The 15,597-nt window shown below is 40.5% G+C and overlaps 1 protein-coding gene across 1 annotated transcript; it reads right to left on the bottom strand.

The window, feature by feature from the left end:
• Positions 1 to 220: 220 nt before the first annotated feature.
• Positions 221 to 14,007, bottom strand: LOC150084958 (uncharacterized). Its single transcript, XM_090376412.1, has 9 exons — positions 13,851 to 14,007; positions 8,867 to 9,000; positions 8,346 to 8,552; positions 7,849 to 8,029; positions 5,882 to 6,116; positions 5,655 to 5,775; positions 3,452 to 3,625; positions 1,338 to 1,353; positions 221 to 750 (listed from the first exon to the last, which is right to left on the bottom strand). The coding sequence occupies exons 2-9, from the start codon at positions 8,981 to 8,983 to the stop codon at positions 221 to 223; spliced, it is 1,581 nt and encodes a 526-aa protein (XP_090232538.1). The 5' UTR covers positions 8,984 to 9,000; positions 13,851 to 14,007.
• Between the last annotated feature and the right edge of the window lie 1,590 nt (positions 14,008 to 15,597).

The following is a 15,597-nucleotide window of genomic DNA, read 5'->3' as shown; positions in this document are numbered from 1 at the left end:
TACCAGTGAGATCCATTTCCCTTTCGTTTGTCCACTTCAATCCAGAGGGGATGGAACGAACGAAAAGTATACCGCATATGTTTCGTTTTAGAGAAACACACCTTCAAAATTTGTCAATGTAAGATGTCGAAAATGTGAAATAAAATTCAATTTTCATTTCTACGAGAAGAAGCATTACAGAACACTTTTCTGTTTTAATTTCTAAAAGCAGACATAAACCTTATTTAGTACACACAACACATGGGAGAGCAACAGTAGCTTTGTAGATGGAACAAGGAAGAGTCCCACATTTTGGAATAATTTCCACGATGGAATTCTTTCCGTAATCATGGACCTTCACCTTTTCGTCGTTGATAACGAAACTGTAATCCATGCAAATGTACTGGGTGTAATAATGAAACGATCCCGCCATTAGCAACCCATTGTATTCCTTGGTCCAGCCACTAGGACAAATTGCAGCTGCAGGAATCATTACAATTGTCCTAGATTTGGCGTGACATTTAGCACACCTAATTTGACTTCCACCCTTCCCGGTGAGATGATCAAGAGTCCCTCCATAAGCGATGTAGTTGATTTGATTGGACTTTTCCACCTCTTTGGGATGACGAGAATTGATGAGACAGTGGTAGTCTCCAATTCCTTCGGGATTGGCTGTGATAATCACTCCAGTGGACTCATCATTGGCGGCTACGGAACCACACTGGTCACTGCCCCATCGGATGTACTCAGTTCCACCTTCAGGAATTCGGTCTATATTGAAGCATAAGATAAAAAAAAACATTTTATTAATATAAAATTAAAGAACAGTAACGTTCTATATGCTCTGCATGATGGTGTGAAGAGAGAAGAGTATTAGCAGGGTTCAGTACGTTCTTGATTGGACAAAGATTGTTGCCATAAAAACTTCTAAACGCTTGAGGAATGTACATCAAGCTTTTAAAAGTCGTTATGGCAACAGTTCTTGTGAAATGAAGAACGTACCGAACCCTGCTCATACTCTCCTCTCTTCATATCATTATGCACAGCATAAATGTTGACAACTATCAAAAACGACACGTCTATTGAGCCAAGCGGTATACAAAGGTTTCTTAATTATGCCTTAATTATTATTCATTCTCTCCTCTCAATCTTTCGCTCTACATCAAATATTTTAAGTTTATGGAATATTCAAGTCAATTTATGAAATATATTTCTTTAAAGGGACCAAAACTTCCTTGAGATATCATATGAAATGATTTTAGACATGCCGTTGGTGGCACTAGAGGACATTATGTTTTGGTAAAGATAGACAAATAAATACATACGTGCATGGATAGCCTGATGGGCAGATTACTTACTTCGTAGATAAGCTTTCTGTAAAATTAAAAAAAAAAATTAAAACTTAGTTTATAGCACAAAACAAGTATTAGATTTTAAGTACAACATAATACACTGCTCAACAAAATTAAAAGAACAAAATGTTTTTCAGGAAAACAAACATGGATTGAAACCACCTCACTTCATTCCCTGGTTTGGCTCGCTCAGTGGGAAAGCCACATCTCCAGTACTCAGAATGGTAAGTCACCATTACTAAGATGACTGAGATGGCGGGCTGTTGGGCAACTTGAAGCAGTCCCAGACAGAGGTGGCACGTTGGCTTAATGTGTCACGCAGTGTCGTCTCGGTACTATGGAAGCGGTTTCAGGAGACAGGCACCATTACAAGAAGAGCTAACGAAGGTCGCTCGAAGGACACGTGAACCAGAACAGACTGTTCTATGACCTTATGATGTCTGGTTATGATGTCTCTTGAGGCTGCTGCGGTCACAGGTTGATTCATTTCCAACCGGACTGTGTCATAAGTGTAATGAACATTTAACATCTGTACACTGCAAATCACATCACGCAACTAATCAGATGTATCAGAGGAACCAGAAGACAGCAGCCTTTTTCTGTCCTAGGAAGAACGAAAACCGCACCCGCTGGAGGTAGTGCTATACCAGTGGGTGCTAGCTAATCCCGTACCCACAGCTGCCCAAACTGTGGTACCAGCTAAAAAAACAAAAGGAGATGGCAGGTGATATCAGTTTTAAGAGATATCGATAGACATTGCAGGTGTTGGGTTGGTTCTTTGATGTTGATAGACTTGAGAAGAGTTGCTTTCTTTTGGTGAAAACAGCAGAGCAGAATTGATGTAGAGCCGAGAACGATTGAGAAATTTCAGTCAGCGCCACTTCATTTCCTTCAGAGAAGTTGCTGACAGCAGCTTGTAATGTATTTTTGTTGTGGTGGTACAGGTTGCAGCGATACAGAATGTGCGTCCAGGTTTCCTCAGCACCACACAAGCAGAGATTGGTGTCAGACAAGCCAAATTGAAATAGTTTGGAGTTGATGGAGCCGTGCCCAGTAAGTATATACGATGTTGTTAGGCTGGGAGAAAACCATTGGCGGAGGTTCTTGTTGAGAGGGAAGGTAACTGCAGGAACAAAAGAGCCGGTGACTTGACCAGTAGTACTGGAATCCCATCGTGATTGCCACACACTGATAAGTTCATTCCAGATTCTCCGTTTCTCGTCTTTGATGTTAGCAGTTAAGTTGCATGAGATGCCGAGAATCTCGCCAGGAACTCTGTGCTTTAGACGATAGCATAATCCTTTGAAGATGACATACAGGTCTAGTGGTGAGACTCCAGCAGAGGACACTGTCCTGCAGGTCCACAGCATGGCAAGCAGCATAATCCGTTGAATGGAGTTGAGCTTGGAACGGAGTTTAACATTAACGGCTCTATGAAACCAGACTCCCGAAGCATATGTTGTTATTGGTACGAATACTGCTGTATAATATAGTAAGAGAGTCTTCTTATTGAGTCCCCCAGTCCGATTTAATATCTTCTGATATCTTCATTTCAGTCCGAAATGAAGATCTCAGAAAGAGGAATGCGGCTTCTTCATGTTTTTGATAAGGGTACCGTAACTGCGTAGAGGAGTTTGGGGTGCGGTTGGTCTAGATTTTCTTTTCGTGCACGTCAATGCCACTGCACACAGAGCTCAAGTGGTGGAAGAATATCTTGAAACTGAAGATATCCAACGACTGCCGTGGCACCTAGGATCACCATATTTAAATTCGATCGAAAAAGTGTGGGACGCCCTTGGGTCCTCGGTCACTTGGAGAGCAAAGGTCTGCGCTGGTGAGAGAAATGGACTTGTTTCTATAGAATCTTATAGACATCTTTATATCGAGCATCGTTCACAGATTTCAGGCCTGTTTCACCTTTGGACGGGATCATATGCCGTACTCATGTCATGTGACCATATTTTCGAGTATCATGTATAGACTTCTGTAATGTTACCTTTTTTGGTAATTCTTATAAAAATAAGAATGCGAGCATGCGTAGATAACAAAAGTATCATTAACCTATCAAATTTTAAATGATGTCCACACATAAAACAGACTAAAAAAAAAAAAAAACTCACTTGATTATCCAGCAGAGGCTGGAGTCTACGCCAGTACTTTTTTGGCACCCTGCTGCCACCCTCAGCGTACGCATTTAAAGCGTCAATAATCTGTATTGGGTCCTCATCGATGTTGGCGATGGCACTGTGGAAGATTCTTTGCAGTTCCTTAAGTTTCCGAAGCAGATCCATAACCTAAGTTGGAGAAAAATAATTGAAGTTTGGAATATCATTCCATTCCTGTGAGTAAGTAAGAGAGCATTGTAAACAACTTTGCCACAAATATTCTAATGGAGTGTACGACAATAGCAAACGAAATCGTTTTATTTACAGAATGCAATTGGTTGAGTACTCGGGCGGGTTAAGACAATACAATACCTGGTCTTAACCAGGCTCTGGTTAAGGCAAGGTATTGTCTTAACTAAATTCATATATGATTAGCATCATAGACATAATCTATCCTAGAGTTTAACGAGGGCATAAATGTACGAGGTTTGCATGATTTGCGTGGAAGGGTTCTGAAGATGTTGAGAAGAGGGCAGCAGAGAGAACGCGCCCCCTCTCCTTGGGAGAGTTCTCTGGAGCAGACAATTCGATGATGATGGTTTTGGTTTCTTATGGGTCCTGGACTGTAGGAGGTTCTTAATAAGATCGAATAGGTGGCTAGAGATTTTGAAGTAATCCCATAAAATGGTGCACAGTGCAGGGATGGAAAGGTTATCAAAAAGCGCCTTAATGTTGAGGAACACAATATAAAGTTGCTCTTTTTTGCTTAAGATATGTTATATTTTAAAAACTGTGTCCATGAGGTTGGTGATAGTGGATCGTGCGAGTAGTATGCTATGGAGGATTATCGCCAAATATATGCTCGGTGAGATCTGCATTCTATGATTTGAGAAAGGTGCATCCTACAGCAACTGGTCTGTAATCGTTGGACAATTTAGGACTAGACTTCTTTGGGACGGGAGGAACATAATACGTTCCAGATGGAAGGTTAAGCTCTAGTTTTGAGGAAGGAGTTGCATGCTTCAAGCAAGTGGTCAATGATATACGCACTGCATAATTTAACCCTAAAAACTGAGAGTCTATTAGAACCAGTGGTGGACTTGTTGGAAAGACTGTTGGTGGCTTTAATATTGCGTTCGTTTGAGATGGCTATTTTATCCAGTGATGGTTAAAATAGCTTTATCCACCATCAAACGATGGTGGATAAAGCTGTATGAAGGGGTTGGAGGCAGGCAGGAGCTTGGCTTCAAGCCACCTGGTCAAAACAAGGGAGACGTCAGTCGTCTTGGAAAACTGTTAGTTCTTGTAATAACGATTGCAACAACGAAGAAAGGAGAATTCAACTTAAAAGGAAGAAATGGGATAGAAAGTCTGACCGAACTATGCAGCAGGAATTAAATAATCTGGGGTTTGCTAGTCGGATGCTAAGCAAAAGGTACTTCGTTCTATAAAAATTCTAAAGATTTTACTTTGGAATTTTTTGTGTGGAACCACTGCTACAAAATATCTAAGTGGTGCCACAAACGCGAAGACTGAACTGTAGTACAGTGGAAAAAGATCATGTGATCTGACGAGTGTTGATTTACAATTTTGCCTATATGGGAAGGCGAAAGTGGGACATCAACATCATGAAGCCATGCAACCAGACTGTGTCATTTGCACATCTCAAGTGGATGGAGGTGAGATGGTATCATGGTATAGGATATGCTTATATTGTTAGAAGGTCGTGTTTCCTTCAATGAATAACTTTCTATTGTAACGAATTAACTTCACCCTGCAATGCTTCATATTTACCCGGATTAAATCTTTTTGCATGGTATGGTGGATCTTTTCAAGAAGACAACATAACTATCTCCACCACAGCATCTACCCTTGTCGCCTAATTCTCCAGATATGAATCCATTTCAGAATGGTGGGATATGTTTGAAAGGACAGTTTCGCTTTGCAATTCCTACTGAACAGAACACAGCAGCTTACAGAAATCGTGGAAGAATGGTCAAATCTGGAAAGAGACTACCTCTGCCACTTAGTCGAATCCATCCCATGACGTGTACGCCGTTGAATTCAAGAAGAAGGTAGGCCTACTAGATATTGAATAACGGTTTATAATATTTTGGCCAGTGATCTATCTCACTGCTAGAGGGTATTCTATATTTGCAGGGTTTTCCATCAGTATTTATGGCATAATTAGTGAATAAATAATGAATATACCACGTACCTGTTTCTTGTGGCCCATATACACGACTTCATTTCCAAAGAACAGTTGTTTCATTGAGTGAAAACACAGACGCAGGTCATCTAAATACATGTCCAGATCGTCGAGTTTTGGAATGAGGACACTGCAATGAATGTAATATACTGGAATAACTTTCAACGAATTTAACTTTACAGACAATACCATCATCAAGTATCGAAGTACGTTGCAAGTTCGGTAAGGTTACTTACATATCTTCCTTGTAGTTCGACACTGGAACTTTTAAGACAGCGTTCAGTGGGAAGAGTTCCACACGAATAGGCACTCCCTTTTTATCTTCAGCCATCAATCGTTTCGGAAATTCTTTCAGAAGAGTCCGGAGTCCCTGAAGGTCCCTCGAGAAATTTGACACATCAACAGAAGAAAAGTATTTAATTTCCGGCGACACTTCTTCATCCGACGTAATTTTCATCATGTTCAACAACCCTTGGGATTGAAAAAAATATGATCTCATTGACTGTTTTGAACATCAGTTGTCCAATTAACTATTACAATATCGTTCCTTAGTTGCAGTTAAAATAACTACCTGCTGGAATTCAATAACACATATAAGATCCATTACTATTGGTTCAGGCGAAATTTGAGGAGAAATTGGTGAAGTTAAACATAGGAAAGACACCTGGGTGGATGGGATCTATCCAGTTATATTAAAGGAAGCAGTAACGGAAATAAGCAAACCCTTCTTCGTAATTATGAGAGCATCCTTGGATTCAGGGTGGTCTCCACTTCCTGGAGATTTGGACATGACTCCTCAATTCATGAAGGAGGATCAAAGAATGAGACAGGTAATTACGGACCTGTTAGTTTAACTTCTGTTCCAGGGAAATTAAGGTACTACCTGGTTAAAAAAGAATCATTGCATGGTCTTCTACACAAGACTGCAGTTATTGTTGAGACATAGAATATGTTTTTTAAAGGGATGTTCTGTCTGACCAATTTCATTGGATACTATGATGTGGTCACAAACTGGATGCAAAAAATGATTCAATGATGTAGAACTATATGCAAAAAATGATTTTGATATCATATTCTTGGATTTCAGAAAAGCTTTTAATACTGCTGTACATGGAAGACAACTGTACAAATTCAAAGAGTATGGCATTAAGGGCAAGTTGCTGCTATGGATAAAGGGGTGGTTTATTGGGAGAAGACAGCGAGTGGTAGGATTGGTTCACGAAGACAGTCGTCTTAGTGGACTAATGTTATTAGTGGAGTCCCTCAGTGTTCGGTGTTGGACCCATTGTTCTTTTATATATTTATCAATGATATTGTTAAATGTATATCTGGCTTAATGTCCAAGTTTTCTGACGATACGAAGGTTGGCAGGGTTGTTAATGACAGTAATGGCAGTGTGCTACTGCAACAGGTTCTAAAAAAAGTTGTCAGATGGGTTGAGAGGTGCAAACTGAAGTCTAACATTGACAAATACAAAATACTCCATAAGGGAAGCAGTAACCCCAGATAACGTATCAACTGTGCGGTACTACACTCAGGTTAGTGGAGAATGAAAAATACCTGTGGGTAATTGTGCAATCAGATATGAAGTTCGCTGACAGTGCATGGGGTCAATGATACGAAGGAATTTTGCTATCAGAAATAAGGAGTTGGTTATCCCTTTGTATAAGACAAGGGTCAGTCCACATCTAGAGTACTGTGTACAGGTCTGGAGGTCTCATTTTAGGAAGGATGTAGAGTTGCTAGAACGAGTGCATTTAAGGGCAACGAGATTGGTGAGGAGACAAAGGGGTACTCTTACCAAGGAAGGCTTAAGTTCTGCAAATTACAGTGTCTGGAGACTAGGCACCTCTGAGGTGATCTGATTGAGGTATATAAGGCTTTGAATGATTTGAGGAAGCTCGGTCCTAATGAGATTCTTCTTGTTCGGATTGCCCACATGAGCGGGCATAAATTCCAATTTAGGAAAATCATTTCAGATCAAATCAAATCTTGTAAAAGAGATGACTTGATCATCTCACTTCCCTGTGAGATGATCAAGCGTACCTCCATAAGCGTTAAAGTTTATTTCATTGGACTTTTCCATCTTTTTGGGATGACGAGAATTGATGAGACAGTGGTAGAACCTTAATTTATACACCATGAGGCAAATTATGTATCTTAAGTAACGATGTTTTGGCTTTGAATCTGCATCCCAACTTACCTTCTATATCCATTCCCGTGTTCTTACTGGCCAAAGGTTCCTGCTGATGAGGTGATAAAAGACGAATGGAGATCACAAGATCACCACCGTAGGTGATGCTGCGGACATAGTGTGTTCCCTGCGTGCCAGTTATATTTGGCCCTCTCATGACTTCCAAAGTTGTAGGTAGTGTGCGTGTAATCTGAAAGAAGAAGAAAGTTTAAAAATTCAAATAAATGTCTATGTATTCAATGTACACATCTTAAAAAAAAGGACACGAATAAAATGTACCTGAACTTCATTTAGTGAATCCTTATGCAAGTATCACTCAAGAATAAAATGAATTTTATTTAAAAATTACGCCACTTTTGAGCCTTCTAAGAATAGCCCTCACAGTTAGCACGGTGGATATCCACTGGAATTCCTAGTCATCCTGCATAAGGATTAATAAAAAATGAAGTACATACAGTCCAATCTTTCCTAATACATAAGAGAACTAATCCTGAAAAGTTATTTACCGTTTCATAATGCGCTCTGATCAGCAGTTGCATGCGCCCGTCATCGAACATGGTGGACTTCAAGTATTCTAAGACAGGAGGATTGATCTGAAGCAAATCCGTCTTCGCCTCCAGAGAAAACCTCGAAGGGATTTCCAAAAATCGTTTGGCTTCTAGAAGGTTTTCTACCATCTTCACACCAAAATCACTAAATTGGTGGTCGATTGTCTTAAAAGAAAAAAAAAGAATTGCAGTTCCAAAAATCTAATTAACATTTTAATGAATGCTGATTAAAATTATATCACTGATCATTATCTGTTATAAAAGCAATCATTTTATTTAACTTTCTGATTAATACCAGAGCAAGCAACACATTTCTTTTCACGAAGTTTCTTTTAAGCTGGAGTTGAAGTCACTTCTTAGGCACGAGGTGAGTTGTACGTAAAGAACGAAAACTTCAGATATTAAGAAAATAATTAGCGTGCCTGCTACACATTAGATACGCAGTGTAAACTGAAGATTAGGTGGAAATTGGCACTTACAACTGCCTTCTTCATTTCAGTGTCTTCATATACTGCTGGACCTAAGCTTCTGTCAAAGATATTATACATCGCTCCAAGAAAGAAGGATAGATGGTAAAGTACTGTTATTGCCTCCATGATGTTAGCGAATCAAACTGGAAAAGAGAAAACAAAAACACGTGTTCAATTTACATTCTCATAATAAAAAATGTTTTCATTGATTCTAATGTTACTCAAGTTTCTAACACCACTTTCAAAACACCACTATAAGTAGATATGATTGTTATACTCACCACCCAAAGCGTATATACAGTGCTGTCACTTTATTAGGTACACCTACCTAGTAGCGTGTTGAGCCTCCTTTACCCTTCAAAACAGTCTGAATTCGTCTAGGCATGGATTGAAAAATATGCTGAAAACATTGTGCAGAAATGGAGTACCATGCACACATGAGTGTGTCACGCAGTTCATTGAGATTCGACGGAGGTGTAGGCCTGCAGCGAACAGTCCTTTCCAGCTCATCCCAAAGATGTTCAATAGGATTGAGATCCAGGGACTGAGCGGGCCACTGCAGCAAAGAAAATTCATTGTCATGTTCCTGGAACCATTCCATAGTGATTCGGGCTTTCTGCACTGGCGCATTATCCTGCTGGAAGTAACCATCTGACTGAGGATAAACTGTCAACATTAGCATTAGCATTAGCATTAGTAGAGGCATTTGATGCAAGAAAGCAAGCTTATGCAGCATCAGCCAAAAAAAAAAAAAAAAAAAAACCCACTTCCACTTCACCCCTCTGTTCGTTCAAAATACCTGTCCAGCTGAGCCTTAAACTTATTTAGGCTATCAACCTCCACCACAAGGGATGGCAGTCTGTTCCACCAACCAACCACCCGCTGGCTAAAGGCAAATTTCCGCACGTCTATCCTACATCTGTCTTTCCTCAATTTGAATTTATGCCCTCTCAGGTGATTATTCTGAGCTAGAGGAAGAATCCCATCAGCATTGAGCGTGCTTAAACCATTCAAGGCTTTATACACCTCTATCAGATCACCTCGCTGGTGCCTATTCTCCAGACACTGTAATTTGCAAAACTTAAGCCTTTCTTCGTAAGAGCACCCCTTTGTTCCATTCACTAATCTTGTTGCCCTTCTCTGTACTCGTTCCAGCAGCTCTACATCCTTCTTGAAATGAGGCCTCCAGACCTGTATACAGTACTCTAGGTGTGGCCTGACCATTGCCTTATACAATGGAATAATCACCTCCTTATCCCTGCTGGAAAAATTCCTGTATATCATTGACAATACTCCATGAGCTACACTTGCAGCCCGTCTGCACTGCTCAGAGAACTTCATATCTGCCTGCACAATCACCCCCAAGTCCCTTTCATTCTCTACCACTGTCAGTGTAGTACCACAGAGTTGATACGTTGCTCTGGGGTTGCTTTTTCCCATGTGTAGTACTTTACATTTGTCAATGTTAAACTTCATTTGCCACCTCTCAGCCCATCTGCTCAACCTTTCCAGATCCTGTTGCAGCAGCATAGTGTCAGTAGTGTCCTTGACAACCCTGCCAACCTTTGTATCATCTGCAAACTTGGACATTAAGCTTGATATACCATCATCAATATCATTTATAAATACAGAAAACAATAATGGACCCAACACTGAGCCCTGAGGGACTCCACTAATAACATTAGTCCACGATGAGCAGTGTCCATTGATTACCACTCTCTGTCTTCTCCCCCTCAACCACCCCTTTATCCATAGCAGCAATTTGCCTCCAATGTCACACTGCTCCAATTTGTGTAGCACTCTTCCATGTGCAACAGTATCAAAAGCCTTTCTAAGATCCAAGTATATAATATCAAAGTTATTCCCTGCATCCAATTCTTTTGTGACTGCATCATAGTATCCAATCAAGTTGGTCAGGCAAGACTTCCCCTTAACAAAACCATGCTGTGTCTGAGCTATAACTGAAGTCTTGTCTAAATGATCCTGCAGTGCTTCTTTAACCAGTGCCTCCATTAATTTTCCTGGAACAGAAGTTAAGCTCACAGGTCTATAATTACTTGTGTCAGCCTTTGATCCTCCTTTGTGAATTGGGGTCACATTTGCACATTTCCAGTCTATGGGTACCTCCCCTGAGTCCAAGGAAGCTCTCATAATTATGGCTAAGGGTTTGCTTACTTCCTTTGCTGCCTCCTTTAATATAACTGGATAGATCCCATCCACCCCGGGTGCCTTTCTTGTGTTTATCTTCAACAGTTTCTCCTCCACTTTACTCCCAGTTATTTCAAGATTCTGTAGCTTACTGCTAGAGTTGAATACACTTCTGGCATTCCCCTTGCTGAATAACTCCTCATGTGTGAATGTCGATGCAAAATATTCATTTAGTTTATTAGCTACCTGAGCAGGATCATCAACAGTTGACCCATCAATATCAAGTGGACCAATCTGATTCATCCCCTTCCTTCTAGAGTTTACATAAGTAAAGAACTCTTTGCTGTTTTTCTTTGCATCCCTTGCCAAGGATTTCTAGTAATCTGCCTTCGCCTGCCTAACCTCCTTTGTAACTTGGTTGCATATCAATTTGTATCTATCATAGGCTTCTGTGTCATGTGTTAATTTGTAAGTATCCCATGCATTTTTCTTCTCTGCCATATGCCTCATTAATTCATCTGACATCCATTTTGACCTAAACCTAGAGCAGTATTTCTTAGTTGGTATGTAAAGCCTAGTAGCTTCCAAGATAAGTTCTTTGAATGCTTCCCATTTTGAATTTGCTGTTGGTAACATCATCAGTTGGTCCCACTGAATAGAATTTAAATACTGTCTCAGTCCATCGTAGTCGCCTTTACGGAAGCAATAACCCTTCCCTTTACCCCTAATGGTAGTTACCTCTTTGAGTAAATCCCACTTCAGCACACTGTGATCACTGCCACCTAGTGGCAGTGATCACAGCATAGTGTTTCATTTATCTGCAGATTCTTAATGCATGAAGAATCACTGCTGATAATAAAATGAAGAGTATTACTCCTTCTAGTTGCCACTCGAACATGCTGATGTAGAAAACAATCATCCAATAAATCCACAAAAGCCCTGCTAGTGTGTGAGTAACCAGCCCCCAAATTCCAGTCAATATCTGGGAAATTAAAATCTCCCATTATAAGACTCTCTGATTTACTGGCCCACTCTATTTCCCTGTACAGTTTCTTATTATACTCATCAGAGTCATTAGGCCTATAGCACACTCCTACTCTCAATTTTGATCTCCCAATGCTTATGTCACACCAAACTGACTCAACACTGCACTGTCCAGCGATGTCGACTGGCTTCACTTCCTTGGTTTTTATGTGTTTCTTAACTAATAGCATAACCCCTCCCCCCCTTCCTATCCTGTCTATCCTTTCTGTAGACGTTGTACTCCCCAAATTGCAGTTCTGCATCCCTTATATCTGTGTGACACCACGTCTCTGATATCCCAACAATATCTGCCTTTGATGTTTTGAGCAATACCTCAAATTCATCAAATGTATTTACCAGACTCCTAGCATTGGTGTACACGCAAGTATACATGCACCTGTTTCTATTCTTAGCTACCCTAACACAACCCATGTGTTTACTTGTACCGCAATGGCTCCCAGCAGTCTCTGAAATACCATGCATCTTGATTTTCAGGCTTCTGCTCATTCTAATAGAAGCAGTGCAAGAATCTCTTTCACCTCTGCCAGTGGCTACTGTCAATCTATTGGTCTTTGTCCCCCCCAAGCTAGCAGTTTTCCGACCCACCTAACACTGCCTCGATAGCATCAGCAAATATTCTTGCACCCTTTCTATTCAAGTGTATCCCATCCCTGTAGAAGCAATCTCTCCTGTTAACAAGTACAGTCCAGGCTGAAAAAAATTCTACCCCTTGAGCCTTGCACAATCTTTCCAGGGCCGAATTGATCGACAAGGCTCTCATCATATACTCCCTCCTATCGTGTCTGGGCAGAATTGCAGAATGCAGAATGCAACATGAACGGATGCACTTGGTCAGCAACGATGTTTAGGTACGATGTGGCATTCAGACGTGAATATGGGTATCACTGGACCCAACGTGTTCCAAGAAAACATTTCCCACACCATAACATTGCCACCACCACCTTAGACACGATGAGTACATGGATTCATGTTGTTTTCGCTAAATTCTCAGCCTTCCATTAACATGATGCACCAGGAACTTCGACTCGTCAAACCAAGCAACTGTTTTCCAATCCTCGATAGGCCAGTGCTGGCGCCATTGTGGGCCGTCTGTTTGCTTGCACAATTCTAGCCATCCTCCTCTGACCTCTTTCATCAACCGTTGAGAGGATGTTTTCTGTTCGTTGCACCATTCTCGATACACCCTTGAAACTGTGGTGCGTAAAAAGTTCAGAAGAACTGCCCTTTTAGAGAGATGCTTTGTCCAGCACGTCTTGCACCTAGAACTAGGCCACGTTCGAAGTCCGTTAGATCACTCCTTTTCCCCATTCTTGCTACGGTTTGTACGGTTTGTATCTTGTACTGATACTAGAAACGTTGTTCTGCTGCATCTATATCCACAACTGTGGTCATGAGACTTTCAACGTTGGGGGAAAAACCATTAGTGTCCACAGCAGGGGTGTTCCTAATAAAGTGGCAGCACAGTGTATATATACAGTTGATAAATTCTACATTTAAAAATACGAAATTATCAATCCCGCACGCGCTAAAGGCACCCCTGAGAATGTCGGATTAATGAGGTTTCACTGTATTATTCCTCTGGTTATTTAGTAATAACCATGCAGGTACAAATATTTTCACTACCCTCGAAAAGATTTTGCGACCCACGAAATATTCTGGCCCCCTTAAGTTTTTAGTCGATGTACGAAATCAATTTCAACTGACTGAACTTTATGAAACTTAAATTAAGATAAATCCACTCCACTCAGTAACTACAATCGAAGTCGTCCTAATCAAAAATATTTCGGTTTAGCAATCTTACCTTTATTCCACTGACAACAAATTCTTTCTTGATTGAAGTGATGGATGTTGTTATGAAGATGGTTGTAAAATTTATTCAAAAAATCTCCCCTGATGACTGCTCCCTTACACACATGCTATCAATACACCCGTCACGCTTAGTGTGGTAACGAAATATCCTATTTTCATTGAAATCGCGCAGGAAGTGTTCAAGATCTTTAATGGGCACATCCGTTCTGATAAAGGACTAATTTGTCGTGTTGTGGTAAAATGTGGTGCAGTTCATTTTAAAACTTACAACGTACTTTTGGACACCGAACAACAGGAACAAGCGTTCTTCTGAATTTATAGTTAAGATGTTTTCTAATGTTAAATTATATTTAAAAGAGATCATGGATTCACTTATGGATCACCAGTGAGTGCTATTTATACGCAGAAAGAAACATTGTTGCTAATGAGGATAGCCATTCCTAATGATGGCTTTCCTCATTAGCAATATCCCTGAACCATTAAAGGCTTCTCAATGACTTTAGCAATATCCCTTGTACCACCTCTTTTAAAATGAAGGTCATCTTTAAAATAAGAAATTGTTCTGCTGACTGGTAAAGTCCAGCCAAACTAAAGAAACGTATCCTACCTCATATACCTTACGAATCTCCCAAACATTAATTCGCATGACTTTAATCTTATAATTCCAGCTATGATGTCTTGGCAGGATCGAAGACAAACTTTATCAGCTTGACTTCGATTGTAACACTTATGGAGTAGATCAAAATGTGTTATGATTTTGCACTTTTAATGTGTCGTGTAAAAAGCCAATTTAAGGTGTTTCTTTTTTGCCTGACACACTCAAGAGAGGTAAAAACATTAGCGTCGTGGTAAAGAGTACTCGCAGATGGTAGCACATTCAGCTATCCTAGACCAGTGGAGAAATGAAAATCATTTCAAATAATGGATCTAACTAAGAACACCATTGCTCTTTCAATATATTGGAGAATCCAGGCTCTAACTGCAATTCGTCCATCTTTCGAAAAGGAGATATCTCTGAAACATAGCTCACATGGTACACAGATTAATAAGGAGATCCGCAGTGCCTCACTGGATTCGTTAAGGATGTACCATGCGAAAAGCAGGGAATGTCCTACCTCATGAGAAGCATGATCGTGGAGCCAGAGCATCATTATCGATAGTGGCGAAGTTCGCCGATGCATCGACGCAGTATCTCTTGTTATTCTTCAGTGGAAACTGCAGAGCAAATTCAGAACAGAAGAGAAAAAAGGCTAGCGAGAAGAAGGAGATATTCCACGATGGCTGATATCTAGCCTGGTTTTTGCATACCAGGCTCATCTCATAATTTTAACTTTGTTAGTGATACATGGCTCCAATATGGCAGTGCCAAACTTGCAGGGCATGTCCGTAACGTGCAAAAATGGTAGGTACGAATAGAACTCACCAGGGATATTCAGCATCCCTCATGGTCCTCGTCGGCATCATAGATAGTAGGATCGCCATCCTCCCCACATCGGGAGAAAAAGACCTGAGTTCAAATCCCGTCAATGACGAGAGGAATTTTTATGGGTGTTTTTCACTACGTGGCTCAGTTCGTGTGTCTCAAGTGAGGATAGCATGGTTTTTTCTCCCTGAAACTCGGGTTTTTCAGGGCCTAAGTCGGCGATGCTTATAAAACTCAACAACAACATCCCCCATGAACTGTGTAGTTGGCAAATAAGTCCCATCTAGAATCTACAGGATCACATGGACTATTTCTA

This window comes from Mastigoproctus giganteus, chromosome 6, assembly GCF_048544385.1.
Source record: "Mastigoproctus giganteus isolate SK-2022 chromosome 6, ASM4854438v1, whole genome shotgun sequence".
Classification (NCBI taxonomy): domain Eukaryota; kingdom Metazoa; phylum Arthropoda; class Arachnida; order Uropygi; family Thelyphonidae; genus Mastigoproctus; species Mastigoproctus giganteus.
The sequence above is the reverse complement of the archived record's forward strand: the minus strand, read 5'-3'. Positions and strand labels throughout refer to the sequence as shown.